Raw genomic sequence first — 25357 nt, 5'->3', positions numbered from 1 at the left:
AACTTATAAAATATGGCCATAAAGGCAACTCGAATCTCAAAATAGAATATTTACATATATATATAGATGAGAGACTCAAAACTAACTGACTGACTGTCTGTCTATGAAGCCTCTAAAATACTGAGATGGATGTTGGGACAGACCCCGCAACATCCTAATAAAACAAAAACTAAGAACACAAAATAATTGAGTCCTCCGGAATGCAAGGAGGCTCACCACTGACTCTGGAGTGCTCAGCTGGATCAACGACGTGCAGGATGCTGATCCGGGGTACCTGAATCTGCATCATCAAACGATGCAGGCCAACTGGCATCAGTACATGGAATGTACGAGTATGCAAGCTGGAAAACTAAGCAACAGAGGCTAGAAGGAAATCTGGAAGAAACTGAATAGCTTACCTGGCTCAACTCAACTCAACCTGACTGACTTCTTTCAATATAAGGCAATTTAAAACAAGTGCGATATAAAGAAAGACTGTTTAAAACATGCTATAAACTCTGTGTGTATACAAAGATACAATAAGCCTGAAATGTATATAGAAATACAATGAACTGATGTATATAAAAATACAATAATCTCTGTGTATGAAAAATACAATAACTGCTGTGGGAGCTTCTCTAACCGACAACCATCACATAAGAGCTATAGTGATGATACAGCGATCGACCTCACGCTGCCAGAGCATCTTATACCCGGCCAAAGGTATAAGACCTGAACTGCCTAATGGATCCACTAGTCTAATCTGAAAAGGATTCATCTAAAAAGTATGATCCTTTTCTACCCATGGTGGCTAACATGGTTCTATGGGGGCTGTGGGTTCTTTGAACGCTCCCCCAATTCGGTGCTCGATACTACTCCCAAAAATGTACTGGCTCTTATGTTTTTAAAACATATTTCTTCCTGCTGATATGAGATAATTACTCAAAAACTAGCCCGAAGGCTTTTTGGAAATCTCAGTTTCCAACCTTGTTTAAATGTAAAAACATTTCTTTAAAACTTCTTTGGGAATACATAGTTCCCTAATAACTTTGAGAAAAGAACTCAACTTTAAACTCTTTACTTTACTTGAACTCTTGGCTTGATGTGAAACTCTTAACTTAACATGAAACTCTTAACTTTTGACTTGACTTGAAACTCAATACTTAACTTGGAACTTGAGCCTTAGAATGAAGTTAAAACGCTCAATGAAGACTCTTGGAAAACCTTAAAGACTTGCTTTGACTTACTTACTTCTAAGCTTGACTTCACTTGACTTGGAAACTAACTTCACTTGAATTGGAAACTAACTTCACTTGAATTGGAAACTAACTTCACTTGACTTGGAAACTAACTTCACTTGACTTGTAGTTTTACTTGACTTTTGGAAGTACCTTGGAGTGTTGGAAACAACTAGGAAACATAGGTATAATACCTAGGAACATGTATGAAAAAAGAAATGGTGAATGAAAGGGAAGGATTGGTGTCCTTGGCACTAGGAGAGGTGCAACAGCCCAGCCCCTTTTTCCCCAAAAATTCGACTTTTTCCCCTTGTTTCTTTCCAATTCTAAACCCTCTCAACCTCAAGGTTTCAGCAGCAACACTTAGAACCATAAAGACCCTTATTATACAATAGATTCAACTCAAAAATCACAGCCAGAAATCTGTACTAAATCAGCAAGAACTTCAACACAACACCACTACAACTTCAACAACCAATAAATCTTCTCTTGGAATTAAAAACGAGTTGGTGTGTGGGGGTATGAACCAACCAACACTAAGGATCATAAAATCCCTCAATATACAATAGGTCACAACTCAAATACACAGCCCAATCCTGTCCCACAACCAACAATAACTTCAACAACACAACTAACAACATCAACAACAACTAACAACTTCAACAACTTCAACAACAAATCCAATCTCTTCTCAAATCATAAAAACGAGCTTGGTATGTGGGGGGAAAGGATAAACCCACACTAAAGACTCACATACCTTGATAGGGATCACCCCCGACGAAAATCCACAATGATCTTGACCAATCTTGTTGATCTCCTCTTTCTTCTCTTCTTCTTCTCTTGAACCCTAACTCTTTCTCTTTCAAAATGGGACAGAATGATCCAAATATCAGCCTAATACAACAATATAAGCTCAAAAGAAATGATTTGTGAAAAGACCAAAACGCCCTTAAATTTCCGGAACGGAATCCCTGCCAACTGCCCAACTTTCAAAGATCATAACTCGCTCATACGAACTCGGAATTGAGCAAACTCAGTGGCGTTGGAAAGATCGTTCCACAAGCTTCGAAACCATAACTGGAACTACTCCTAACTCATCCTGAGCTAGGAGTTATGACTGCTCAAAGTTGGCCAAAAACTCACTGATTTCCACACTTAGCCAAATTTCCAAATTTTTGAACTTAGCCAAATTTTCCAGATTCTGGACTGCCAAATTTCCAGATTTTAAATTTTTTCAAAAAAAAAGACTATTTCCAAATTTCAAGCTTCTTCATATTCATTTTTAAATTGTCGGATGTTACAATATCTCCCCCTTGGGAACATTCGTCCTCGAATGAGGTAACTCTTACAAAGCTAAGGGTGTAACATCAACTCAACACCCAATAAACAACCATGCAAACGCAACAACAATAACGACATGCTCATTATAATTTAAAGAGCACTAAGAAGGAAATTAATACCTTAATCTGCGGATTCAAAGAGATATGGATATCTCTTCTTCATGTCTTCTTCGGCTTCCCAAGTTGCTTCCTCAACAAATTGGTTCCTCCATAGGACCTTAACTGAGGCTACATCTTTCGTTCTCAACCTACGAACTTGACGATCCAAAATTTGAACAGGAATCTCCTCATAAGATAAGTTATCCTTGATCTTGATACTTTCAGTCGGTAGGATCAATGAAGGATCGCCTATGCACTTCTTCAACATGGAGATGTGAAATACCGGATGAACCGCTGCTAGTTTCTGTGGTAACTCCAACTCATAAGCAACATTGCCAATCCTCTTGGCTATGCGGTAAGGTCCAATATACCGGGGACTAAGTTTCCCCTTCTTACCAAACCTCATAACGCCTTTCATGGGTGAAACCTTCAAATATACCCAATCGTCTATTTCAAATTCTAACGCCCTTCTCCTAACATCGGTGTAGGATTTCTGACGACTCTGTGCCGTTTTCAATCTCGCTTGAATCACTTTCACCTTTTCCATAGCTTGGTGAACTAAATCTGGTCCTATCAACTGTGCTTCACCAACTTCGAACCATCCAATAGGAGATCTACATCTTCTCCCATAAAGAGCTTCATATGGAGCCATCTGGATGCTAGAGTGATAACTGTTGTTGTAGGCAAACTCAATGAGAGGTAGGTGATCATCCCAACTCCCTTTGAAATCGATTACACAAGCCCTCAACATATCCTCTAAGGTCTGAATAGTGCGCTCTGCTTGCCCATCCGTCTGAGGGTGAAAGGCAGTACTTAAGTTCACCTTTGAACCCAAGCCCTTCTGAAAAGATTTCCAGAACTGTGCAGTAAACTGTGCACCTCTATCTGAAATAATGGAGATTGGGACTCCATGAAGTCTCACTATCTCTTGAACATACAACTTGGCATAATCTTCTGCTGTATTGGTAGTCTTTACCGGTAGAAAATGAGCTGACTTTGTCATTCTGTCGACAATCACCCAAATAGAATCATGTTGTCTGCGAGACCTTGGCAACCCTGTGATGAAATCCATATTGATCATCTCCCACTTCCACTCTGGAAGTTCTATCCTCTGAGCCAAACCACCGGGCCTTTGGTGTTCAACTTTCACTTGTTGGCAATTTGGACACTTAGCAACAAACTCAGCAATGCCCTTCTTCATGCCATTCCACCAATAAACTTCACGCAAATCACGATACATCTTGGTGGAACCCGGATGAATAGAATATCTGGAGCTGTGAGCTTCATCCATAATCTTCTCTTGGAGTCCATCTACCATAGGTACGCACAATCTACCTTGAAATCTCAAAACACCATCTCCCCCTTGTTCAAAAGCTAATACTCTTTGCTTTTGAACATTTTCCTTCAACTCGAGCAAAATGGGATCTTGATCTTGCTTCTCTTTCACTTCTGACATTAATGATGACTCGGCCCTGCTCGTCACCGCTATTCCTCCTTCTGTGGAATCTGTAAATCTGACTCCCAGGCATGCTAGTCTGTGCACATCTTTTGCTAACTCTTTCTTCCTTCTTCAATATGGGCGGTGCTACCCATAGACAACCTGCTCAAAGAATCAGCAACAACATTAGCCTTACCTGGGTGGTAAAGAATACTCAGGTCATAATCCTTGAGTAACTCTAACCACCTCCTCTGTCTGAGATTAAGCTCTTTCTGAGTAAGCACATATTGAAGGCTCTTGTGATCAGTGAATATGTCGACATGCACACCATACAAGTAATGACGCCATATCTTCAAAGCAAATACTACAGCAGCTAGCTCTAAGTCATGGGTTGGGTAGTTCTTCTTATGAACCTTTAACTGTCTGGAGGCATAAGCTATAACCTTGCCATTCTGCATTAAGACACAACCCAAACCAACTCTAGATGCATCACAATACACCACAAAACCTTGAGTACCTTCTGGTAGCGTCAAAACTGGAGCTGTAGTCAATCTCTTTTTCAATTCTTGAAAGCTTTTCTCACAAGCTTCAGACCATTGAAATTTCACTGTCTTCTGAGTCAACTTTGTCAAAGGAGATGCAATAGTCGAGAACCCTTCAACAAACCTTCTATAATAGCCAGCTAATCCCAAGAAACTCCTAATTTCAGTTGGAGATGTGGGTCTAGGCCAATTCTGCACTGCCTCAATTTTCCGAGTATCAACTTTAATTCCATCACCGGACACAATGTGGCCTAGGAATGCCACAGACTTAAGCCAAAACTCACACTTAGAGAACTTAGCATACAACTCCTTGTCTTTCAAAGTCTGAAGAACTTCTCTGAGATGACTAGCATGATCTTCTTCATTCCTTGAATAGACTAGTATATCATCAATAAAGACAATAACAAACATATCTAAATAAGGTTTGAAGACTCTATTCATCAAATCCATGAAAGCTGCAGGCGCATTAGTCAAACCAAAGGACATGACCAAAAACTCATAATGACCATACCTGGTTCTGAAAGCTGTCTTTGGGATATCACATTCCCTTACCCTTAACTGATGATAGCCGGATCGGAGGTCAATCTTTGAAAAACAAGTGGCACCCTGAAGCTGATCGAAAAGATCATCAATCCTCGGAAGAGGGTACTTGTTCTTGATGGTAACCTTGTTCAACTGGCGGTAATCTATACACATTCTAAGGGAACCATCTTTCTTCTTCACAAACAAAACCGGAGCACCCCAAGGTGAGACACTCGGTCGAATGAAACCCTTTTCTAGGAGATCTTTCAACTGCTCTTTCAACTCTTTCAACTCTACTGGTGCCATTCTATATGGCGGAATAGAGATAGGACGAGTATCTGGAATGAGATCTATGCCGAAATCTATCTCTCTCTCAGGAGGAATTCCGGGTAGATCATCAGGAAACACTTCTGGAAACTCTCTTACTATAGGAACTGACTGGAAATGAGGTATCTCAACACTAGAATCATGAACTCGGACTAAGTGATAGATACAACCCTTCGAAACTAACTTTCTTGCCTTAAGGTACGAAATAAAACGACCCTTAGGCACTGCTGAACTGCTACTCCACTCTATGACTGGCTCATTCGGAAACTGAAACTTGACTGCTCGAGTTCTACAATCTATCGATGCATAACAAGCATGAAGCCAATCCATACCTAGAATGACATCAAAATCTACCATGTCTAACTCAACCAAATCAACCATGGTGCTCTTGTGATTGATAGAAACAGGACAATCACGATAAACTCTTTCCGCTAGAATAGACTCCCCCAATAGGTGTAGAAACACAAAAGGGTTCACAAAGTCTTTCAGGAAAAACCTCAAACTGATTTGCAACATAAGGAGTTACAAAAGATAAACTCGCTCCTGGGTCTAGCAAAGCATACACATCAAAAGCAAAGACTTTGATCATACCAGTGACAACATTCGGAGAATTCTCTTGCTCATGGCGACTGGTGATAGCATAAAGGCGGTTTGCTCCTCCACCTACACTAGAAGTAGCTCCTCTAGGTGTCGTCCTGTCTGGTGGAACAACTGAAGAAAACTGTGCTTTATTGCTTCCATTACCCTGCCTATTCTTTGGACACTCTCGCATGAAATGTCCATTCTGACCACACCTGAAACAACCAATGGAGCCATCTCGACAAATACCTGAGTGGTTCCTACCACATTTGGCGCAAACAGGAGGCTTACTACTCTCTTGCGCCACACTACCCGAAGATTGTGCTGGTCTAGCCCTGAAGTCCTTCGAATTCTGAACATTAAATTCACCTCTGTATCTGGGTGCAGGTGCTCTAGCAAATGATGGAGCAGGTCCCTTTTGCCTTTGCTGAAAGGAGGAACGGTTTGAATTACCTCTCTGCTGCCCGGACTCGTTCCCGATCTTAGCTCTCTTATTTCTAAACTCTTCTCTGTCCCTCAGCTTCTCTTCCTCAACCTGCTGCACATAAACCATCAACCTTGATATGTCCATGTCCCCGATAAGCATTGCAACCCTACCTTCCTTGCTCGACAACCGAGACAACCCAGCAACAAACAAGCTCATTCTATTCCTCATGTCTGCAACCATCTCCGGAGCATAGCGGGATAATTGTGTGAACTTCAAACTGTACTCATGAACACTCAAGGACTCCTGCTTAAGTGTGAGGAACTCACGTACCTTGGCCTCTCTCAATTCTCGAGGAAAGAAATGCCCCAAGAAAGCTTCCTCAAAATCGGCCCAACTTGTAGGTGGTGCATTCTCAGCTCTGCCCCCTTTCCACTGGTCGAACCAAGTTCTAGCAACATCCTTCAATTGATAAGCAGCTAGTTCAACCCGCTCAATATCTGCCACATGCATCACATCAAAAATCTTCTTCAACTCCTCAATGAAATCCTCTGGATCCTCAGTAGTGCTCGAACCCATGAAACTCGGAGGATTCATCCCCAAGAACTCACGAATCCTTGAAGTGTCAGCTCCTTCATGTCGAGCTCCTCTTTGCTGACCAATCTGATTTGCTACAGCTTGACTCAACATTCTAATTGCCTCTCTGAACTCGGCATTAGAAACTTCCCCTTGATCTTGCACTCCCGGTGCATAGGGTAACTCTTGCTCATCAACATAACGTCTAGGAAGACGCCCTCTACCAACTCTTCGTGGAGGCATGACTATCTGAAACACGCGCAAGCACGGATTAGAAAGAAACTTTTTAGAGATCAACTCTAACGCATGAAATGAGTGTGAAAGAAATGAGAAATCTTCCTAAATGTTGCAGCCTCCCAATTATAGATGTGGCGCGCTTCACACCGATAACTAGGACTCTACAGACACGGCTTCATAGACTCCCTAGGACTCCTGAACTCTGTGCTCTGATACCAAGTTTGTCACGCCCCGAGCCTACACCCTGGGCGGAACCGGCACCCGGAGACCATTTCTGGCCCCAAGCGAACCCTTGGCCTGGCTTTCTTAACTCAGCGGAAACCTCAACAGAATAACTCAATGCAATGCAATATTACAAAACAACTTAACTTATAAAATATGGCCATAAAGGCAACTCGAATCTCAAAATAGAATATTTACATATATATATAGATGAGAGACTCAAAACTAACTGACTGACTGTTTGTCTATGAAGCCTCTAAAATACTGAGATGGATGTTGGGACAGACCCCGCAACATCCTAATAAAACAAAAACTAAGAACACAAAATAATTGAGTCCTCCGGAATGCAAGGAGGCTCACCACTGACTCTGGAGTGCTCAGCTGGATCAACGACGTGCAGGATGCTGATCCGGGGTACCTGAATCTGCATCATCAAACGATGCAGGCCAACTGACATCAGTACATGGAATGTACGAGTATGCAAGCTGGAAAACTAAGCAACAGAGGCTAGAAGGAAATCTGGAAGAAACTGAATAGCTTACCTGGCTCAACTCAACTCAACCTGACTGACTTCTTTCAATATAAGGCAATTTAAAACAAGTGCGATATAAAGAAAGACTGTTTAAAACATGCTATAAACTCTGTGTGTATACAAAGATACAATAAGCCTGAAATGTATATAGAAATACAATGAACTGATGTATATAAAAATACAATAATCTCTGTGTATGAAAAATACAATAACTGCTGTGGGAGCTTCTCTAACCGACAACCATCACATAAGAGCTATAGTGATGATACAGCGATCGACCTCACGCTGCCAGAGCATCTTATACCCGGCCAAAGGTATAAGACCTGAACTGCCTAATGGATCCACTAGTCTAATCTGAAAAGGATTCATCTAAAAAGTATGATCCTTTTCTACCCATGGTGGCTAACATGGTTCTATGGGGGCTGTGGGTTCTTTGAACGCTCCCCCAATTCGGTGCTCGATACTACTCCCAAAAATGTACTGGCTCTTATGTTTTTAAAACATATTTCTTCCTGCTGATATGAGATAATTACTCAAAAACTAGCCCGAAGGCTTTTTGGAAATCTCAGTTTCCAACCTTGTTTAAATGTAAAAACATTTCTTTAAAACTTCTTTGGGAATACATAGTTCCCTAATAACTTTGAGAAAAGAACTCAACTTTAAACTCTTTACTTTACTTGAACTCTTGGCTTGATGTGAAACTCTTAACTTAACATGAAACTCTTAACTTTTGACTTGACTTGAAACTCAATACTTAACTTGGAACTTGAGCCTTAGAATGAAGTTAAAACGCTCAATGAAGACTCTTGGAAAACCTTAAAGACTTGCTTTGACTTACTTACTTCTAAGCTTGACTTCACTTGACTTGGAAACTAACTTCACTTGAATTGGAAACTAACTTCACTTGAATTGGAAACTAACTTCACTTGACTTGGAAACTAACTTCACTTGACTTGTAGTTTTACTTGACTTTTGGAAGTACCTTGGAGTGTTGGAAACAACTAGGAAACATAGGTATAATACCTAGGAACATGTATGAAAAAAGAAATGGTGAATGAAAGGGAAGGATTGGTGTCCTTGGCACTAGGAGAGGTGCAACAGCCCAGCCCCTTTTTCCCCAAAAATTCGACTTTTTCCCCTTGTTTCTTTCCAATTCTAAACCCTCTCAACCTCAAGGTTTCAGCAGCAACACTTAGAACCATAAAGACCCTTATTATACAATAGATTCAACTCAAAAATCACAGCCAGAAATCTGTACTAAATCAGCAAGAACTTCAACACAACACCACTACAACTTCAACAACCAATAAATCTTCTCTTGGAATTAAAAACGAGTTGGTGTGTGGGGGTATGAACCAACCAACACTAAGGATCATAAAATCCCTCAATATACAATAGGTCACAACTCAAATACACAGCCCAATCCTGTCCCACAACCAACAATAACTTCAACAACACAACTAACAACATCAACAACAACTAACAACTTCAACAACTTCAACAACAAATCCAATCTCTTCTCAAATCATAAAAACGAGCTTGGTATGTGGGGGGAAAGGATAAACCCACACTAAAGACTCACATACCTTGATAGGGATCACCCCCGACGAAAATCCACAATGATCTTGACCAATCTTGTTGATCTCCTCTTTCTTCTCTTCTTCTTCTCTTGAACCCTAACTCTTTCTCTTTCAAAATGGGACAGAATGATCCAAATATCAGCCTAATACAACAATATAAGCTCAAAAGAAATGATTTGTGAAAAGACCAAAACGCCCTTAAATTTCCGGAACGGAATCCCTGCCAACTGCCCAACTTTCAAAGATCATAACTCGCTCATACGAACTCGGAATTGAGCAAACTCAGTGGCGTTGGAAAGATCGTTCCACAAGCTTCGAAACCATAACTGGAACTACTCCTAACTCATCCTGAGCTAGGAGTTATGACTGCTCAAAGTTGGCCAAAAACTCACTGATTTCCACACTTAGCCAAATTTCCAAATTTTTGAACTTAGCCAAATTTTCCAGATTCTGGACTGCCAAATTTCCAGATTTTAAATTTTTTCAAAAAAAAAGACTATTTCCAAATTTCAAGCTTCTTCATATTCATTTTTAAATTGTCGGATGTTACATCATCTCCCGAACAAAACCCATCACGAAAACATCATCATCCCGAGTTTCGCAAGATTTAATCATGGAAAGTTGGGTTCTTTCAGCAACTCGGAAGAGGTTATTGAAAATCAAAATGCGTAAAAGGGGTGAATAAGATTGAGGATTGGGTTTGAATAAAGGGGTATTTTGGGTAGATAAATAATCGAAGAAGGAGATTACAATGTAGGGGTTGAGATTTGGGTTTTGCGAAAGGAAAGAAGAGAAATGAGAAGGGGATAAAGAAGGAATAAGGGTGTTGAGAGAAGGGTGTTTTCGCCAATTTGGGTTCGAAAGGACGAAGAGGAGGTGTTGGTTAATGGAGGAAGAAGAAGAAGAAAAAGTGATGGATTTGATGAAGAAGAAGGAACTTGAGTGAGCTGAACGCAATGCCGTTGATAGTTGCATCATTGTATGATCGGAAATTCAGCGGCAGAGATGAAGATAACTCCATGTAACAGTAAGGAAGAGAGGAGAAAATTTAGTTAAGTGTTACAGATCCATTGGAGTTGAGAAATGGAGCTCTGCTGGCTGAGTTGAAGAAGACGACAATAGGTGTTTTTTTTAAAAATTATTTTTTGTGTATTATTTTGTGTGATAGGAACGGGACCTTTAGATTTGGGTCTTTTAATTAGGATATATCTTAGAGGAAATTGGGTGGATATTGGGTTATGGGGCGGATAGTTGGTTTATGGGTTAAAAAAAAAGGTCAAACGGGTAGTTCATTAGGATTAAGACACGTGTAAAAAATGAGGGGTCCGTTAGTGAGAGGGGCATGTGTGTACCTATAATTGGACGGCAGGGGCTTATGTGGACGCAAAGTATAACGGAGAGTATAGACATACCATTTATTAAAGTTCGGGGGTAAATCCGTCCTTTTTCCCTATCTAAAAATATCTTATTTAGTGCATTATAATTATAAATGTATCATTGTATAAATAATTTTTTTTAAAAAAATACAGCTAAATATAAACATAAACTGTAGTTATTTTTGGTAAATAGCATACTTATAGCTATTCAACTTCAATAACCCTATAATTATTTTTAAAAAGGTAAAGTAAAACATATTGGGCTTGCCTACTCCAAATCCTTGTTAATATAGGAAACCCCTCAAATTGTTACTATTATAAAACGCCCTCAAATTGCTGCAACTCTTACAATCCTTGCTATTTGCCCTAGAATTCTCATTATACAGCTATGGCGGCGGCGGCAGAGGACTGGGCAGGATTGCCTCATGATCTCCTTGTTCTGATTGCAAAGCATGTTAAACTGATGGAAGATTTCATTGCTTTCAGTGGTGTTTGTACCTCATGGCGAACAGCTTCTACTAAGGACAATTTTGATATGCTTTATCCCCAACTTCCTTTACTAATGCTCCCTGATAAAGATGACGATTATCGAGAATTTTACTCTCTTTCCAAAGGTAAAGTTTCGCGTAGATTGTACCTCCCTGAGGCTAAAGGCCGAGAATGTTTCCCGTCTGATCAGATGGGATGGCTTCTCACCCAATCATTAGACGGAAAAGAGGTCAGTTTGTTGAATCCTTTCTCACGTACCCAAATTCAACTTCCAAATCAATTTGCCTTAAGTGGTTTTCTAGGTTTAGAAGAAGAGGAGGAGGAGGAAGAAGAAGAAGAAAAAGAAGAAGAAAAGGAATATCGTTACATCAGAAACGCTATTTTATCTGCCAATCCATCGTTTACATCAGATTATGTACTCGTCATTGCATATAACACAGATGTTAATCATTTGGCTTTTTGGCGACCTGGAGATATTAATTGGACTGAATTTGAAATTGTTTATAGAATCGGTGGAGTCTCCAATATGATTTACTACAAGAGCAGATTCTATCTTGTTTCTTGGAGCGCTGAAATAGGTATCATTGATGTTCAAGACGGTCCTGAACCACGCGTAGAATCGCGCTTGATTTATCTTAACGATAATCGGGACTTGTTTTCACAAGGTGATGTTCAATACTATCTTGTTGAGGTAAATGATGCACTATTACTTGTTGTCCGATTTGGTAGAAAGCGTCCAAATATTGAAGATGGCCTGGACACTTTTAAATGTGAAGTATATGAATTAGATGCAATAGAAGGTAAGTTGAAAGAGATTAACGACTTGGGAGATTCAACTATTTTTTTGGGTCTCAATGGAGCAACTTCCATTGATTCCACTAAATTTACCGGAGTTAAGCCTAATCATATTTATTTTACTGACGATTGGTTTGAAGAGAACTACTTTTTGGAATGTGGCGGTGGAACAGACACAGGGGCTTACAATCTTGAAGATGGAAGTATTGAATCTTTTTATCCTGGATTATCACTGAGTCGTCCTTGTCCGCCAACTTGGGGTTATACCATCATTATGATCATGAGGAGTTATGGTGTTCTATATATTCAGTATGGTCCAATTTGCGAAACTACTTTCAGCTAGTCAGGAAATTTAGTATTTTTGGTACATTACTCATGAGTTACTGCCTACAGTATTCGCCATCACCGCGCAAAGCATTGTGTACCTGGAAACGTAAAAGGAAGTATGCAGCATCGTTAGACGTTCAAAACTGAAGTAAGATGAATTCCTCATTAGGTGTTTTGCTGGATTTTATAGTGAACTTAGTGGCCATAGCTGAAATTAACTTGCTGACTGTTTTGTCTACTTAGAATGTTTTATATAGTAGAAAAATAGACTGGAACGTTTAGGAACTTCAAGTTGTAGAAAAGTTCAGAGATAGTGGATTCCAGTACACATGACTACGATTAGCCAGGAAATATTATTCCATTTATTTGTGGTCAAACGAATCCTTACAGTATACTTGATGAATTGTATCTAAGTTGCATGGACTCTTACACTTTCAATGTAATAACCATGTTGGATTAATTTCGACATACACCTGTAAATGATGTTTTAGTAGAAAACTACCGGAAAAGATTTCTCTACTGTTCATAGGTCTCGAATTCGAACTTGAGAAACACAATGATCATAGGTGATTCAGTTAAATGGAGAGGAGCAACACAAGCTGCTCAATTGGTTCTAATCGTAAATGTTGTTTTACTACATTCTTAAATCGACTCAACAAGATTGGGGATTTAAAGCAAAACTTAAGGGATAGGTCCTAATATGTTATTTTTTTCATTATATATATTTTTATTTAAAATCTATTTTTCTAACTTTTTTTGAAGCGAAATCATTAATTATTGTAATAGATTTGTTTTAATAATTCCTTTTCAATTCATAATATAGTTAATCCATTCTATCTCTGTTGAGACATTGTTTATCTTAAATACAATTTAATCAATTTTAGTTTTAAAAAAATTCTTTTGGATGAGGTAATGGTTAGAGGAACTATTAACATTATTCAATAAGCAATATGTGTATTTGGAAAAGAATCATGTCTTTTATTTGATTGAGTATTTCATTAAATCATTATTTTCTACTTGTATTATTCCTCTTAGCATTTTTAATTCAAAAAATAAATATAATGGCATAATAACTATTATGTGTCAAAAAAGTTCAAGGTTAAAGACTATGTTTTTTTTAAAATTCTCATCACCTAGTGATCTCAATTTACCATTGAGAAACCAAAAACATTGGTTCAAATCTATTTTGAAGTGAAAAAAATAGCTTGATCTACTATATACATAAAGTAATCAACTCTAATTTCAAGGGACTTTGTGATTTGGTTATCAATTTTTTCATCAAATTGTTTTTTACGAAATTTAGATTTTATATGCAATTTTCTCAATAGAAATCATAACACTCATAGTACACACACACACACACACACACATATATATATATATATATATATATATATCTATATAAATATTTAAATAATATTTATAAGTAACTTTTAAAAAAAATATGAAGCCCCAAGCGATGACTTTAGTGACCTAGGGATTAAGACGGCCTTGCCTTAAATAGAAGTCTCACATTTGAACTTGGGAAACATGACGATCATAGGTGATTCAGGTAGGTTGAGGAAGTTGCTCAATTAGTTCTAATTGTAAATGTTGTTATACTAGAAGGCTACTGGACAACATCACCCGCTCTTAAACCGGAGGTCTTGACTTCGAACTAACATATAGCCTTCCTCCTTTAAGGACACTCTGCGAGGCCTTGCAAATTTGGATTAGTCGGGTCAGTGAGTGCACATGCATAAATGGCATCTTGTAAACTAAAATGATGCTTTCAACACACTTTCAAAATCGATATTGCAAATCTATCATAATACTTCTGTGTGACTATAAAAAACTTGTTTTTAAAAATTAAAAGAAAACGAGGAAGAAATAAAAGATATTAGCATGAATAGACTTCGTTATTAATTAGCCAAGCTGAATTTGTTAACTTGAGCTCATTTGATTTTATCACACATTATCTTACGGATTTTTTTAAAATTTAATTTTTGTTGAAATTATCTCACAAATTCAACATATGATATGAAATTATATCTTTGCCATTTTTGGTATTATAAGTTTGTTTCAGTTATATAATTATTAAACATGAGTAACATCAACCTACAGTTGCAAACGATAAAAGGTAGATAGGTGAAATAAAAAATTGAGTTTAAGATAATTATAGTTAAAAAATAAAGTCTATCGATTCAAAATATTAGTTTGAATAAAATAATTCGAGTCTAGAATAAACCATACATCACATTCATTTTGAGGTACAATCTTTTTCTTAATCCAAGGTGATTACAAGAAGCTTAATACATCAAACTATCACCCTTTTCTTTTTCTCACTTTTAATAAAAAAAATAAAATAAATTAATTTATCATTTTTTTACTTCAATTGTCCATATGACCAACTCAATATTTCAAATTCTTTTCCGTTTCAATTTATTTGATTTATTTTAATTTGACACGAAATTTAAGAAAATAGAAAAAATCACTAATACAACAAATGCCATTTAATTTCGTAATCTCAAACATCTCATATAAAAGTTGAAATTAAAGAATCCCTACAAATAAAAATTAAAATTAGGTCAAACAAATTGAAACGAAACGAAAATGACGATGGTAACATTTCCATAGGTCCAAAGTCCAAACGGCTAGTGAAATATTAAATTTCATTTTTCATTTCCCCTAATTCTTTGAAAAACCGCTTTGTTAGCAATTCAAAAAAAATATTCCCTCTTTGGCTGTAGCGCTCCCATTTCTATCATCGCACTTTTTTTTCTTTCTCAGAAACCCCTTTATCCTTTTTCTCTTATTATCATCAAAGATCCATTCAATTTTGAAATCAAATTCAGATTCAAAATCAAATTTTAGCTTGGATTTGTACTGTTGGGGTTCATTGAAAAGAGTGAAAAAAATGGATCTTGAAGTGAATGAGTTTAGTCTCATTGATTTCTCATCGGAAAATGACAATCTTATCGGAAATTCATCTTCTCCTCTCCCTTCTTGGGGTCTTGAAGAATACCCATCTTCAGGTTCCTGCCATTCCATTTTTTTAATTTTTTTTTTGGGTGATTGTTGATTTTAGTTGTTAGTTTTGTTTACAAACCTGTTTTTTTTTCTTTGTTTAGTCTTGAAATTACAGCAACGATGATATAGCTAGTGTAATTGTACTAGTGAGGTATGAAGAGGTTAGTGTGTATGCAGATTTTACCCTAATTTGGGTGATATAGAAGCTGTTTTGGATAGATTTGAAACTGTGGGATTAGAGAAAAAGATAGTCTTTCTGACAAGATCTGGAAAAAGAAGGGAAATTAGCTTGTACCCTTTTGGGTTTTTAATGAATTCAATTCTTCAGTTGTGGATTTTGTTTACTTTATTTATAGTTTTTGATTCTTTGTTTAGTGTTTGAACTATTGAATAAAAAGAGTAGTTTTCTTTGAGGGTATAACCTCTCTAGGTAAGAGGTAAAGTATGTGTACACTCTACCTTCCCCTGACACTACTTGTGGGATTACACTGGGTATGTGAAGATCTGGAATAAATTGAGTTTTCTCGCACCCTTTGGCTGTTTAATGTGATTTCATTTGAATTAATGTGTGGAATATCAGGAGTTTCCAGGTTGATCCATCCCACCTCAAATGTCTTGAAGGAACAAATCAGCTGATTGAAAAAAGTGACTAAGTAGCTTGAGGTTGATATACATTTTCTTGGAGTTTATTAATTTGGGCTTCATGCATGTTTATTCCTTAAACTTTTGAGCCCGTGCTGGGGGCTGAGAAGCACTTACGAGGGATTTAGACATGCTTTCTGAGCCTTTTGATAGTAGTTTTGTTGGAAAAGAAGTAATCTGTTAATCCTATTTGATTGATGGCCCATGAGCTAAAGAGCTCATGGAGTGTTATTTCTTTTTTGTATTTGGGATGTCTCTGAATTATAATCACTTAATGTGGGAATGGACCTAACCAGCTCATTTAACTCATAAATGAAAAAGGGTGCTGACCTTTTATGAAGCAGCTAGTGGAGATTACCCTGTAGAGAGCTGGATGAGGGGAAGCCCTTACATCCGATACTAAGGATGGGAATATCCTGACCCTGCTATAATTATGCCTGCGCGATGTTACTTTGTTCAACTCTATTTGGATCTTTTCTAGTATGTGGAATTCTGTAACTGAAAGAACTTAAAGAATAGCTAGCGTTGTTGCTTCCTGATGGAGATTTAGAGTTGCTAAACTTCTCGATAAAGCCTCAAAGGGTGGACCTTTTTCACTCTCCTCCTTGGTTTTTATGACAATTTATTAGAGTTAAAAACTTTTTATTTTGCTTATGCTGCTTCAATTCGTTTCTTTTTTCATCTGTGTTCAGATAGTGGTACTAAGTCACATCTGCATACACGAAATTGTACATTGTGTGTGAATTATTTTTGTTTTGTGCTGTTTAGCAAATCAGACTGAGGCTAGAATCTTGGTGTTTTCAGGAGCTATTAATATTCAAGAGGAAATGGACATGGCTGGTAAAGGTAACCATGACGAGCAGTTCCCTCAGCTGCATGAGTCAAAGGAACCTGAGAAGGCCAGACGAAAAGGAAAGGTCAATTTACGCAAAAGTTTAGCTTGGGATAGTGCTTTCTTTACAGATGCAGGTAGCTTTTGTTTATAGTTCGTATTAAGGGGGATTTATTTATCTAATCCTGTACTGCAAACTCAAGTTTACTAACAACATATTCAGGTGTGCTTGATGCCGATGAGTTGTCCTGCATGATTAAGGGAGGTGATAAACAAACTTTACCTATGATTGAGGAGGATGTGCGACAATCACTTGATTCAATCTCCACGTTGGAAAGTGATAATTTGACACTAGAACATATTGAATCGGAGTTATTTGGAGATATAAGAGCCTCAATCCAGAAGGTGGCCATTCCAACTAGTGGGGATTTATTTGCAAAGACCGATAATGGAGCTAATTCTTGTAAGTTAATAGTATTTGAGAGTGGGAGTGGGAGAAGGGTTACTTCCTATAGGGTCAGATTTCTTTTGAGTTGAAGTTTCAATCATCATAAAGATATGCATATTTCTCGCACGTTATTCCAATCTAATATTAATCTTTTTTACAGCTGCAAAGAAAGTGGATCTTGCTTCAAAAGATAGGGTAAGTTTAATTTTGTAGAGATGACATCTGAAAATTTAGTTACTTTTCTATATTTCTTAACAATTATTGTCTATATTCTCTAATGTCAGATGAAGCCAAAAATTGCTCCAAAAAGAATCATTGGAGCACAAGCTGGGATACCAAAAAGTCAGCCAAAGCAAATTACAGGAACACAAAGATTGGGTAAAGGGTTGAACCAGGATAAGGCACAAGTCACACAGGCATGTAATTTGTCTTTGAAGTTTCATTTCTATTAGCCAGCTCAAACAATATTCCTTACAGTGTCATCATATTTTCATATTTTCCCTTAGGTTTAGAAATACTGTTTTTCCCATATTTTCTTTTCTATAGCCAATTAAAAGAAATTCCTTATATTTAAAGAAAATATCATCATTCATCTTCAATTTTCCCTTTTTTTGAGTCTGCTAGCTGTAGGATTTGAAAGTATTGATTGATTAGCAAAAGAATTGGGACTTCTGATATTTTACTGACATTGCTTTCTGTTGTTTAATGAAGTCTATCAGTAGAACGACAAGTGGAGCATCGTTAAAGCCTCCAAAAGTTAACACAAAGTTGCAACCTGTTTCTGCATCCAAAAGGGCTTCTTTGGATATCACACGAGTCAAAACAGATAATGACAGCATGAAAATCAGTACAGGTAAGTGGTAAAAGACTTTGTGAAATTTTGGATTAATTTCTGAGTAAAGGATGAGTAATAGCTGTCTTCAATCATTTATGGTTTGTAACACTTTCTTAAACATTTTTTCTGACCTAGATAGTTTAATGGGAAATTGCAGCTTCTGTTAGAGGGGCTCAGACACCAAAAGCATCTGCCTTAAATAAAACTAGTAGGGTGTTGCCCAAACCTACTACGTTGGTGAAGCCATCTTCTGTGGGATCTTCACCTGCAATGAAAATGCATGCAACAAGATCTTCAAGTGATAGTTCTGGAAGTACTTCATCTGACAAGACAGCTAAGTCTTCAATTCCTGTAGCGAGGAGAAAGGTTGATAGCAAACCTATTGCTCAACCTTCTGCAAGTGCAAAACTCAAAACCCCTTCAAAAGCCGCGGTGAAGAGTAAACTACCATCTGGGAATTCTGCTGTCTCAGCTTATCTGATGTCTTCTAAGATCAACGCAAATATATCGCCTGCTAGTTCTATTAGTGAGTGGTCTTCTGTATCATCATCATCTTCTGCGATCCAAAGGTCAAGCAGGTTAAGGACTAGCTTTGACACCAGCTCCTGCAGATCTTTTGATAGTGACACCTCAACTTTGGATATAAACAATCATTTAAGTGATCAGAAGTCAGATAAGCCCGAAATTAGGGGAACAACTTTACCTAGAGAGAGTTTAAAGCAAGCAGGCTCAGTTTCTCGTCCAGCCTCTATGATGAAACCAACAGGATTGCGCATGCCATCCCCGAAGATGGGTTACTTTGATGGGGTCAGTTTAGTGTTCTTTTTATATGTATCTATTTTCATGTCCTTGCATTAGAAATGATTTATGTGATGACAACATCTAGTATTATGAGATAAGATCATTACCAAGTGGAAAGAGAATAGGTGTATTTAAGTCTGCTGATTTTTTTGTCTGGAAAAAATGATTACCAAGTGGAGGACTTTCATTTAGTCAAGGGAATTTTCTGGCAGCTTCATGAAAGTATCTTGCGTTACATGTAATAATCTTTGTAATTCTTGAATCTGTGTGCTTCCAAATTTTAATGTTAAAACTCATTGTTAAGCAGGTGAAGGCAGTCCGGACTCCTAATGGTACTCATTCCAATTCGTCTACTGCACTGTACAAGACTGAACCTACCATCTGTAGCCCAAAAGTAAACTCAAACACTAAAGCTAAGAGTGTAAAAGTTCCACTTAGGGCAAACAGAAAGCCTGAAACTCTGAAACACCTCTCTCCTTTATCTTCTTCAGACAAGTCAAATATTTCAGATAATCACTCTGGCACTCAATCCAGTTCAGCTAGTCCAGTGCCCAAAACTGAAACTATCGTCTGTAGCCCAAAAGGAAACTCAAACACGAAAGCTAAGAGTGTAAGAGTTCCTCTTAGGGCAAATAAAAGGCCTGAAACTCTGAAACACCGCTCTCCTGCATCTTCTTCAGACAAGTCAAATGTTTCAGATAATCACATTGGTGGTCCAAGTGATATTACTCTTATTCCTGAGTTATCTCTTGAAGTTCAACATGCAATAAGTGGAGCAAATACTTCGAAAAATATGGATGTTCTGGCTGAAGAACCTGATCCATTTGATCACATCCGAAGTGCTGGTTGGGTTGCAACTCAAGGTGAAAACCAAGGCATAGCAAGTGCTTTGAACAATGAGGAAGATATGGCTGAAGGACCTGATACAGTTGAACATGTTGCAGATGCTAGTTTGGTTTCAAGTATGAGTGAAAACCAAGGAATAGCAAGTATATTGAACAATGAGGAAGTTGTGGCCGAAGGACCTGATACAGTTGACCATGTTGCAGATGCTAGTTTGGTTGCAGCTATATTGAACAATGAGGAAGTTGTAGCCAAAGGATCTGATACAGTTGAGCATGTTGCAGATGCTAGTTTGGTTGCGGCTATATTGAACAATGATGAAGTTGTGGCTGAAGGACCTGATACAGTTGAACATGTTGCAGATGATAGTTTGGTTGCAGCTATATTGAACAATGAGGAAGTTATGGCTGAAGGACCTGTTACAGTTGAACATGTTGCAGATGATAGTTTGGGTGCAGCTATATTGAACAATGAGGAAGTTATAGCCAAAGGATCTGATACAGTTGAGCATGTTGCAGATGCTAGTTTGGTTGCGGCTATATTGAACAATGAGGAAGTTGTGGCTGAAGGACCTGATACAGTTGAACATGTTGCAGATGATGGTTTGGTTGCAATTAAGAGTGAACAGCAAGTCATTGTTAACAATGATATTCACGAGGAAGTTGTGGCCAATGAACCTGACACAATTGAACACGTGGCATGTGATGGTTTGGTTGCAATTAAGACCGAAAATGAAGTCACTGTGAACAATGATACAAATGTGATTAACAGTGAACACCAAAGAATAGAGGAAGTTGTGGCTGATGAACCTGACACAGTTGAACACGTCGCAGGTGATGGTTTATTTGCAATTAAGAGTGAAAATCAAGTCATTGTGAATAATGATACAGATGTGATTATGAGTGAACACCAAAGAATAGAGGAAGTTGTGGCTGATGAGCCCGACACAGTTGAACATGTTGCAGGTGATGGTTTTGTTGTAATGAAGAGTGAAAACCAAGTCAGTTTGAACAATGATACAGTTATCATTAAGAGCGAAAGCCAAAGAGTAGCAAGTACTTTGAACAATAAGGACTTTGTGGCTGAAGGACCTGATACAGTTGAAGATGTTCCAGGTGATGGTTTGGTTGCAATTGAGAGTGAAAATCATAGTGTTTTGAACAATGATATCCTTGCTGGTTTGGCTGCAACTAAGGGTCAAAAACAAGGTGTTATGGAGCATGAAATGAACTTGGATACTATTGAGAAGATTGACATCAAGGCTGTTGAGGTTTCTATTACTGAAAACATTAGACTCTGTCAAACAGAGGATGAAGATGGAGTAGGTGTTCAGTGCAATGTTAATTATAATTTGGACGTGCCTAGCCAGATGAATGAGATGAACCTGGAGGATGATGTAAATGGTGACCTCAAACATACCAAGATTGATCATGTTGAGAGAGAATATGACTCAACTTTCAGGGGTGATGAAGGTAGAGTAGATCTCAAGGATGATTTGAATACTCCTGAGAAAACAAATGCAAAGAAAAATGTGTGTGCAAATCAAGCGGACCAATTAAACAGTCAGGTAGAAGAAGTCAGCATGACCCCATTTAGCAATAAGGTGGAATCCCTAATGAACAAATTGGCGTATTTGTCTCTAAATACCCCTGAGGTAGCAGTTAGAAGGATGCCCTTTGCTGTTAAGAATTCTTCCGGTGATTGTCTTGATTTTTGTGAAGGAGCTGGACATGTAGTTGGGAAGATTGATTTAGATTTGCCTTCTTTGCAAATCGATCATAAAGAGAACAACAATTTATGAGGATAGCCAAGCATGCTTCATTGCGAGGTAAAAGATGTGAATCCTGATATTATCATGAAAAGATCTTTCTCCCAAATGTAGTGAACTTTTCTGAAAACCTTAATCTTTAACCTCTTTTGCTTTTTATATAATGGTATATTGATGTGCTAATTGCGTGTTAACTTTGATCTTCAGAGATTTTTAGGCTTCAAGAACAAGGCTAGTTTCCGGGGGTGGCAAAAGCATCACGTTTGTATAGCACACATGATGAAGGCTTAAGTGATGCATGATTTTTTTTTTCTTTTCGTGTTGAGCTAAGATCAAGGTTTTTGAGAACATATGTCTGTGCAAGCACTGATTTATGTATTACATGAATGTAAAAACCTTGAATGTCTTTCTATGTAAGATTCACAGTCAAACCTCACTAGATGCAAGAAAATTTCTATCAGTAAGTACATTTTTTCCTACCCTCGTTGGAGATGTCTGATAAATGCATCTGTTTTGAATTACATGTATTGCTGTATAAATATCATGTTGCATGAGGATATCTTGCTATGTTGCTCGGACTCTTAAAAAATGTCAGCATGTGCTGCATCGATATGGAAGAGTCCATGCAAGTTAGATACACCTTGCACATAAACTTTGATTCTTCTAGTTAAATTGCTTGATGTGTTATAAATATTGGCAAGTATTTTCCTATTTTGGGTAAATTACAGAAATCACATACTTTTAAGGCAAAATTACAATTTATCCCTTAAAAGTTTATAATTATAGAATTTCCTCAAATGGATGCAGTAATATAAGCGTTGATACATTAATCGTTAAGTAAGATACATTACATTTTATACATGATACACTAATTTGATGTACATTTTATACATGATATATTAATTTGATGCGCGAAATACAATAATATAAGCGTTGATACATTAATTTGATGCCCGATATACACTAATTTGATGCGCAAAAATGAGGAATTTTGGAAATTTATAAAACTTATAGGAGATAATGGTAATAAGTAAACTAAAAGGTGAAATTTCTATAATTTTTCCTATTTTCCACTTATCATGCCTATCATATCAACTTTAAATGATTCATGTAGTTAAGTTACTTAGTATGTTATAAACATTCAATGAGAATAATTTTTTTTTTCAACTCATCAAGTACTTAACATTGAGACCTTGCCTTATTGACCTTCTGACTATTACTCTTGTGTCCCATCTCGTGAGGGGATCTTTGATACGACATTACTGGTGTTAAATAGTTTCACATTCGAGACCAATCATCATAGATGAGAGCAAGAAAGAAGGCTCGAAGAACACATTTTTCAGAATAAAACATAAAAACACACCAAAGTATGGTGAAATTATCAATTACACACCTAAACTATGCAGTTGTACTTTTTTCTGTATAATTTACCTGATTCATGTATCAAAGCAGACATACAAGAAGGAAACACAAACAAGAGACCAAATTTTTGTTGGATGGCACATTAAGGTAACAGTCAAACTCAAAATTAATGAACCAAAATTCCAGTACAATGTCTAATTAAATAGTAGTTGACAAAATAATAACTCGAATACAAGCTAAAAAGTCCATTGCAGGCTTGAGGGTGTATTTTCGCGAAAAAAGAGAGGTAAATTAAGATCTTGGCTTCTCCTTCTTCTCCTTGAAGAGAGCTAGAAGAGAGACACCAGAAACCTTCACCACCTTGAACCGAACTCCGGGAATATCTCCCACAGCGTGACCCTTACGACCAAATCCAGCAATCAACACTTCATCCTGCAAAATCAAGAACTCAAAAAGTCAGTACGTACACCAGAAAAATGCAAAACGCTCTACACATGTAAAGAGCAAAAGACTCACATTTTCTTCGATGTAGTTCAAGCAACCATCGTTAGGGACAAATGCGGCAATCTTTTTCCCATTCTTGATGAGTTGAACCCTAGCACATTTACGAATGGCAGAATTTGGCTGTTTCGCCTCAATACCTCTGCAAATACATAATAGCAACTTCACAGGTTAGATACAATTTTCGATGTTTTTAAGATACATAAGCAGAAAAATTAGAGTAAAGATGAACGTACATCTTCTCAAGCACAATGCCTTTAGCATGGGAAGATCCAGCAAATGGCTTCTTCCACTCGTTACCAAGATGGGACTTCTTGTAGGACTTGTCAGCCCACCTTTGTCTTCTGCGGTGGGACTTCAGCTTGCGTCCGGCTCCCATTCCACGTGTCTTCCTGTATTTTTAACCATGTCAGGAGTTACTTAGTAGAAATACTCTATTAATGCGCTTCCCACCTAAGATGTTACTCATCATTTGGATGACAAATTGTATAGAACTATACAAGAATTGAAAAAGTTCATAGACAATTATCACAAGCTTAGAACTCGAGAAGCACATCGAATCTCTATCAGTTAAATCATGGCTCTATAAGATATTCCTAATTTAGTTCGAGCACATGTGAGCTGTCCATTTTGGACGAGTAATCAAAGCAAAAGCCCATCTGGCCAACCTCAAGCTGGATGAGAAGGCAAACCAACCCTCCAAAGAAGGATAATATGACTAATTAGACCGTTAGTGACCAAACGATAATGTCAACAAAGGAAAAGAAGGTGAGATAGGGGATGGAAGCAGGGTAGTGCTAACTCTGCATCAGCAGCTATGTTGGCTCCTTCTGGAGAGCATCAGGTGCAAGAAAATCAAAGGACTTTTGTTAAATACACTCCATTACAAGCTCGTGCACTGATCCATGTGTGTACATCTATTATTTATTTCAAAATAACAGTGCTGGAACCATCTACAATTTGAGCACACCTCAACTATACCACCACAGGGTACGCCACTCCCAACAGCCACAATCCATCATACATATGTCCCAATTATTAATTAACTACACCTAAATCCCAGATAAGTTAGAGTCAGTTATATGAATCCACCAGAACCCTATATATATATACATTTTGAATCCCTGAACACAAGACTAGAAGTTTGCTCCATGGTTTGGAAGTTCAAAATTTATCCAGAGATTCAAAGTTCAAATCTTAAGCACTACATTTTTGTTTGAAAATGAAAATCATGGATCTGCCACTGCCACTGCCCCAACACCAAACCCCCCTTTTGAAGTCCACTTCTTTACAGTCATTACAAATTACAACTTCCTACTTTCACCTATCCGATAATCTCAATTCCTCAAACACTCAGCAAAATTGATCAAAATGGCTCCTTTAAGATAATTAACTATAAAAAAAAGTTCCATTTTCGAATAAAACCCACACACCCAAATGAAAAAAAAGTTCTTAAACACATAGATTTCACTACTATAAACAATCACACTAGTACTTGACCAAACAATTATCAAGAACTAAGAAAATTAGTTTATAAAAACACAGAATTTAAAAATGTTTCACAAGAAAATAAGTTCAGTATAAAATTTCAAATGAAAAATAAAGCATACCCCATGATTGCTGATTGAAGATGACTACTCCGGTTTACAGAGGTTGAAGGAGAAGAGTCTGCCGCCTAATAAAAACCCTAATTC

At 37.6% G+C, this 25357-nt stretch overlaps 3 protein-coding genes across 4 annotated transcripts; 2 read left to right on the top strand and 1 right to left on the bottom strand.

The window, feature by feature from the left end:
* The first annotated feature begins 11399 nt into the window (after positions 1 to 11399).
* On the top strand, positions 11400 to 12638 carry LOC125833358 (probable F-box protein At4g22060). The gene is made up of 2 exons (XM_049512499.1): positions 11400 to 11793; positions 11830 to 12638. The coding sequence occupies exons 1-2, from the start codon at positions 11400 to 11402 to the stop codon at positions 12636 to 12638; spliced, it is 1203 nt and encodes a 400-aa protein (XP_049368456.1).
* Positions 12639 to 15356: 2718 nt separating this feature from the next.
* LOC125833460 (uncharacterized) lies at positions 15357 to 22194 on the top strand. Of its 2 annotated transcripts, XM_049512626.1 has the most exons (10): positions 15357 to 15636; positions 17078 to 17242; positions 17329 to 17568; positions 17714 to 17748; positions 17838 to 17969; positions 18265 to 18406; positions 18546 to 19195; positions 19497 to 20151; positions 20413 to 21860; positions 22008 to 22194. In XM_049512626.1, the coding sequence occupies exons 1-9, from the start codon at positions 15519 to 15521 to the stop codon at positions 21831 to 21833; spliced, it is 3558 nt and encodes a 1185-aa protein (XP_049368583.1). In that variant the 5' UTR covers positions 15357 to 15518; the 3' UTR covers positions 21834 to 21860; positions 22008 to 22194. The 2 variants fall into 2 exon arrangements, with proteins under 2 accessions (XP_049368583.1, XP_049368581.1); XM_049512624.1 differs by having other exon boundaries at positions 19497 to 21860.
* A 1110-nt stretch (positions 22195 to 23304) lies between these two features.
* Positions 23305 to 25357, bottom strand: LOC125833348 (40S ribosomal protein S23). Its single transcript, XM_049512490.1, has 4 exons — positions 25274 to 25357; positions 23900 to 24055; positions 23679 to 23805; positions 23305 to 23594 (listed from the first exon to the last, which is right to left on the bottom strand). The coding sequence occupies exons 1-4, from the start codon at positions 25276 to 25278 to the stop codon at positions 23454 to 23456; spliced, it is 429 nt and encodes a 142-aa protein (XP_049368447.1). The 5' UTR covers positions 25279 to 25357; the 3' UTR covers positions 23305 to 23453.

Source organism: Solanum verrucosum, unplaced genomic scaffold (assembly GCF_900185275.1).
Source record: "Solanum verrucosum unplaced genomic scaffold, falcon-dt-bn FXZP01000142.1, whole genome shotgun sequence".
Classification (NCBI taxonomy): Eukaryota; Viridiplantae; Streptophyta; class Magnoliopsida; order Solanales; family Solanaceae; genus Solanum; species Solanum verrucosum.
The sequence above is the reverse complement of the archived record's forward strand: the minus strand, read 5'-3'. Positions and strand labels throughout refer to the sequence as shown.